Source organism: Sipha flava, unplaced genomic scaffold, assembly GCF_003268045.1.
Source record: "Sipha flava isolate LNK unplaced genomic scaffold, YSA_version1 131_pilon_pilon, whole genome shotgun sequence".
NCBI classification, from domain to species: domain Eukaryota; kingdom Metazoa; phylum Arthropoda; class Insecta; order Hemiptera; family Aphididae; genus Sipha; species Sipha flava.
Window position 1 is genome coordinate 914,808 of NW_020271757.1, and position 6,348 is coordinate 921,155.

General features: G+C 31.0%; 1 protein-coding gene across 1 annotated transcript; it reads left to right on the forward strand.

Annotated features, from left to right (window-relative positions):
• The first annotated feature begins 3,423 nt into the window (after window positions 1-3,423).
• On the forward strand, window positions 3,424-4,048 carry LOC112694651. The gene has a single exon (XM_025570192.1). The coding sequence runs from the start codon at window positions 3,573-3,575 to the stop codon at window positions 4,029-4,031; it is 459 nt and encodes a 152-aa protein (XP_025425977.1). The 5' UTR covers window positions 3,424-3,572; the 3' UTR covers window positions 4,032-4,048.
• Window positions 4,049-6,348: the final 2,300 nt, after the last annotated feature.

A 6,348-nucleotide genomic window follows, 5' to 3' on the forward strand; every position in this document is an offset into this window, starting at 1 on the left:
GACTAACAACCCCGGTTAAATCAAAAAGATAATTGATAATGAAGCGATTTCGAAAATCAAAATATTGCACGTATTTATCGGATCTAAATAATACAAAGACACAAACTTAAAGGTATGCTATTTACATGACAATTCTGGCAATAATATGATTTTAAAAAATTGTTTATTTATTTTTTTCCTTTTCCCTTGGAGATTTCGTGTCACCCCTATACTGCGTTCATGTCACCCCGGTTGAGAACTACTGTCCTAGAGTGATGTTAATAACAAATGACAACAATCTGTAGAATTAAAAAGTCTTTGGCGAAAAATACCTGGGCGACTTTTCCATTGTCCCTCCATCCCTGAGGACACCCCTTATGCAAAGGAGTTTATCAAATTAACGTAGTTTTCCGGATTTTCTTAAGAAATTCTTATAAAGATATGAGAATATTTTCTTTGTCGAGTATAAATCATCGCATTCAAAGAATAAGATATGTTCGAGATCAAATGTTTTTTCACTATAAAATAAATTATTGTATTCACTAGAAACTTTATAAACTAAAACCAATTTTAAAATTATTTTCTAAAAAAATAGATTGATGTTAATTTGTAAAAATGAATAGATCAAAGACCAACGGAAATAAGTGCGTATAACTACAATCTATAAATATATTTCAATTATAATATTGCTTCTCCGTTTATTCTACTCTTGAATATAGTGTACAATTATTATAGTACGACATATTATTTTTGGTTGTAATATTATTCGAACAATCAAAAGTCATGTATAATAATGTCCACGTATAGTTACGTTTCACAAAAACTTTTTTTTTTAATTTGCCTAAAAACCTTTGTTAGCATATCGTTTTTTATTCAAAGATGAGAAGACCAAAGTCATGGGAGCCGTTTTGTGTTGTCGTCGTTTCTCGATGTATTGTATCTCCGTCTCGCCTGTGTAATTTTGCAGCCCGCACGACACAACGGACTAATAATATTATAATACATATACACACCGGCCACGTAATCTGCGCACACTTTCTTTTGTGTTTGGCCTTTTTGTACGGTTCGTTCCTGTGCACGATAACTCACGTTCCCGCGTGTACCCTCTTTGTTAGATCTTTTTTTCTTCCCATAGGAAAAACGATTGCTAAACGCATTTTGATGATAATAATTATAGTATAATGCACCACGCACAATAATTTAAAATATAAACGACTGAGTCGAACACGCTAATTTTCTGCGTTTTAATATGAATTAAATAAGGATATTTTTTGGCAAACTGAAATATATAGGTCTTCAACAATTATTTTATATTTATGTGTAAATAATTAATTATAATTCGAGTGTATTTAATAATTTCTTTTTGGCACTATTAGATATCGAATTCTCATTCAAATTTGTAGTAATACAAATTGACAAAATATTTATTTTTATTTTTTTTTTACAAATTTGTAAAGCAAAATATTTATATAATAAATAAAATTTTAATTAATAAATTAATAAATATATTTAAAGGCAGTACATCGAATGTTATTACTGTACATAGAGTCTAGTTGGTAAAGTACATAGTTTATAGATTTATAAAATTCGATATCTTATGATGTGTTCTGTGTTAAAAAGTAATAAAATTAATAATTTTAACTAGCTTAAGTATAGAGATATTCTGTTTTAATTAGTTTACAAATGAGGCTATTATATACGTTAGTTTAACATGCATGTATTTCAATCAGTTGCAGTTTAAAAAAGACACGTATTAAAACATACGACGTATGTACCCCTATTTATTATTGTCTCATTTTTAAATATTATGTTAACTACGTATAGAATATGATTATAACATTATAAAATCAATAATATCATAACATAATAGTTTAACTATACAACGTGTGTAACCGCGATTATACATCGATGAATAATTTGACGTACAATAAAGAAAATGAATAAATGAGAATAGATGTTCGAAATGGATTGCGTTTTACATCTATACTCGTGTATAATAGAAATTCGGTGTTCAATTTTTTTTGTATTCTAATATTACATTATATATAGATTATGATCGCAGACGGATCGATAAATCAAATTTGAGTAGGTAGCTTTTTGGATGCTCGTCGTCGTCGTGACCCTGACTGACGAGAGAAAAACATAATGAAAAAAAAAACTAGCCTATTGTTTTCATGCCGTTTTTTCGGTTTACGATTATGTATTATATAAGGGCGAGAACACGCCCACCCGACTATCATTACCTACGCTATATATAGACAACCACCGTGAGAGAGTTAATAGTTATAATTGCTGTCGGTGTTCCAGCGTGCACAAGAATGTTGTCTGGTAATATTTATGCATTTCATTAGACAAGAAAAAATAATAATAATTATTCGAACGAGCGATATATGTATACGCAATGTTGTTTTTTTAACACACGATGTATATATATAAATATTACAATATAATCTTATAGATCATACAGATAGAAATGTTAATAAATAACATAAAAAAAAATATTGTAGTATTGCATAATTATTATATTCCCATTAATTATTTCTCAAAAATGGTCTAAGTTTTGTCTTTATTGTCGTCACGGTCTATAGCGTTTTTCCATATCTGGGGTTATTTTGTATAATTTTGATTTTGTCTAAAATTATCGATTTCAATATTAAGTACGTGTTACAATTTTTCAATGTATATTTCTAATCAATATATCATTTATAATCATATCTATGTCCCTATGTCTATAACATATTACTGTTAAAAATAGTTGAATTGGTATGGTAAGTAAGTGAAGCTAGAATAAAGGTGTGTCCCTGTTGGTCCTTATTCTGTGTTCATCAATGGGTATGCTTATAAACATTTATATGAACTTTGGAGTATGTTTTAGCCACATTAAATTACTTATTGCAATCTACATTTTTTTTAGGTAGAGTTACAATGTACAATATGTACGGTGCTAATTAAAGTGTAAAATATGAAAAATCGAATGCCGATTTACTAACTGCCCTATACGTCGGAATAATGTACTTGCAATTTTAATTTGATGTACGAGTACATTACTGCGATAGTTACATCCATGGACGAATCTTACAGAAGTGTAAATTGGGTTGTAATAAAAAGACAGTGCCGCTGAAATAAATTTAAATTATACAATTCAGAAAATGTTGTTATTAAAGTGGACGCATCACTGATCTGGTAAACATTTTGAATTATCTTACTTTCCAACATGAAAAATCAATGCAATAACGTGTTGAAAATATTATCTTATATTTTTTTATCACGATACTGAAATTTTTTCGCGGGACATCATGCGATTGAAAAGAAAGAAAAAATTAGAACAAAACGGTTGGTACAAATGCGCTCAACAAGCACATCGATGACTTACAACAGTTGACGACCGTCCACGGTCATCGGAATAGCGCGAGAAGTAGGGAAAGGGGATGTTTATCAAACGTCAATTGCGGATCGTTCGATGTTTTTATCTATTCAACTCAAAAGCATTACAATAACGTTTATCTATTTCGTGTCGTTCGCCGTTCCTTTTGTTCGCGTGCGAACTGCAGTAGTGCTCAACGATACGCGTACGATTTGCCATTTTCTTCATCATGGTCACGTGGACGGCCGACAGCGCCGAGGCCGTGGCCGCCGTGAACATGCTTCGCGATAACGTCCACTTGGCCGGTACAGTCTATCGCGGCACGTGGTACTACCCGCCGACAGTGCTGGACGAAAACGGACGACTGTGGGGCAGCTACACCGACCACTTGGACCGTGTGCTGAAGAACCGGATGCTCCTGCGGTATTGCTACAGGTCGCTGCAGCCGGACGCGCCCGTGCCCGTGCTGCTCGACCGCACCGGCCACGTGGCCATGGTCGAGGCGTTCACGGCTGACCTGATGACGTACTACCGGCCGCTGTTGACCGTGGTCGACGCGCTCCGCACCGACCTGGGTGCGCAAACCGTTTGCCTGGTGGCCGAGGCTAACATTTTGTACAACATCGCGTCGGCTATGAGCCACTTGTTAAGGTTAAGCCGCGTAAGAGCGTTTGCGACAGAATTGTAACCGTCCATAGGTTGTATCTCGTGTGAGTTACGTTTTGTCAATAAATCGTCTTTTCGTATGTATCAAAATATTCGTTTTTATTTCTTTTATGTCTTATCTTCCCTTTAATGAAGCGACGCTGAGTTCTGTGCTTGTGGAGTATATAAGTGGAAGACTCGTAAAAATGTCATTCTTCATTGTTAGGAATAACTATCGAAAAAAGCTTGGTAAATAAAAAATGCTATGACAATTATCCAATAATTAGATACAAGTTGTACGAATAGCCACCGAAATATTTGCAAAATTGCAAAAATTACGATTATCTTAAATTACTAATAAAAAATAGTTACTCATTATGAGTAGTATTTTATAATTAAAGAAAAACAATTATAAATAGTGAATATATTCGTATTATTTAAATTAACATTGATTTATGTCTTATTTTTAAGATATTTGTTATGTTAATTAGTTGTAATATTAGAAAATCATTATTTTTTTCGATTTAATATTTATTATTGAAACTATTTTAGAAATTTTCTTCTGTCACAATTAGGTTATCCTTAGTGATAGGTGAAGCAATGTTATTTTGTAAATACTAATTTGTACATGTTATTTTCTTTCTTACTGCACGCTGGATAAAATATTATTGTAGTAAGTTTAATAAAGAAATCCTATAGTAGGTTTGCATTAAATATTATAACTGTGCTTTATTTTTGTAAATTTTACCTACTGTAAAAAATAAAAAAATAAGAAAATCAAATAAACTTGATTTATAGTTATAGAAATTAAAATAATACTTATATTTTTAATTTTCGTACCCACCAACTGTCAAAGTATTTTATCGTGTAGACTAAAAAAACCTTTTATAATACATAATTGAATCCAATAACTAGAGATCGGAAAATGCCGGAAAATTTCCAGAAAAATTCGTGAAAATTGCGGAAAAAAACAATTTTTTCCCAAAGCCCCAGAAAATATAGAACAATTGAAGAATATTCAAATATGTAATAAAGTTTTCAGAAAATAAAAAAAAAAATCTTTTTTGTCAGAAAGTAATCAATGTAATTTGTATTTAAAGGTACACTTACAAGTTAAAATAATCTATGTATAAAAAAAATCCTATTTTCATTGGCCCAGCGGTATTATAAATATGTCGTACGATGGGTTATGGGTATAATTATTTAATATTAGTTAATACAGATAGTATGATATTATGTATTACTTATCTGTACAAAATATAAATTGATAAATTACATTATTACCTGTTGGTACTAGTGGTGATGACTGGGTAGCGGGTACTGTCAAGAAGTCGGAAGTCGGTAGTATTAATATTTTTAAAGTTAGTGGATAGTAAGTAGTTACCACTTAATAGTTTATAATGTTTATATTGTAAGTTATGATAACCAATAAATAAAGGTTAAGCGTGAAAGGCTATAAATAAGTATAGAGTCTTCGAGATTCATCCACTGTAATATTATTAATGTATTATTTATTATCTTTGTTCATTGTGGAGGATTTCCATTTTTCCAGCGTTTCCATTACTTTTTCGATTCTTAGGGAAAAAGTTTTTTTTTAAGTCCTGGTTACGTGTCCAATACACATGCAACGTGAATATTTATTTACGTTATTAATATTAGATCATTGTGAATTAATTTCATAGTGTGAATAAACATGGGATTTTATTAACAGGCGTAGTGTTTGCGAGAACCACAAGATCAGGTATAATAATTGTATATCCGTTTTGTTGGTATGTTAAGTTAGCAATCGTTTTCAAAATTCTTGGTAAAAAGAAACAATTAATTTAAAATTTTGAATATTATAAAGGGCATGGACCAATTGTGCCTAAAACAAAATTTGTATTTTAGGGTCAATATACTAATCGCGCAGCATATATATTAGGGTCGGTGTACCAATTGCGCCTCTTATATTTGCCTGATATTTATTGATCAATTGATTACTGGCTAAAGTGACTGGTTTTAATATATTTTATAACAGTATCGGGAATTTTATGAAACATTATTATTATTACGCACATATTTTGATCACAAAAACAAGTTTTCATTATCATCAGATATATTTTATCTGTCTAATTGTTTCGCTGCACATAATATACTGTATATAGAATAACACATTGATGATACCCAATACTTATGTCTTGTTAGTCGTTTAGTATTATTTTGAGTTGTAGGACGTTACAATATGGTTCGTTTTACAAAAGTTCTTGATGAAAAAGGTAAACCGTTCTAGTTCTTGATGAGTTTAAGTTTGGAAAGTGTTTTCTGTAAACTAACCAAATTATATAATTCTAAATTGTAATGCCATGCTCAAATTATTATTT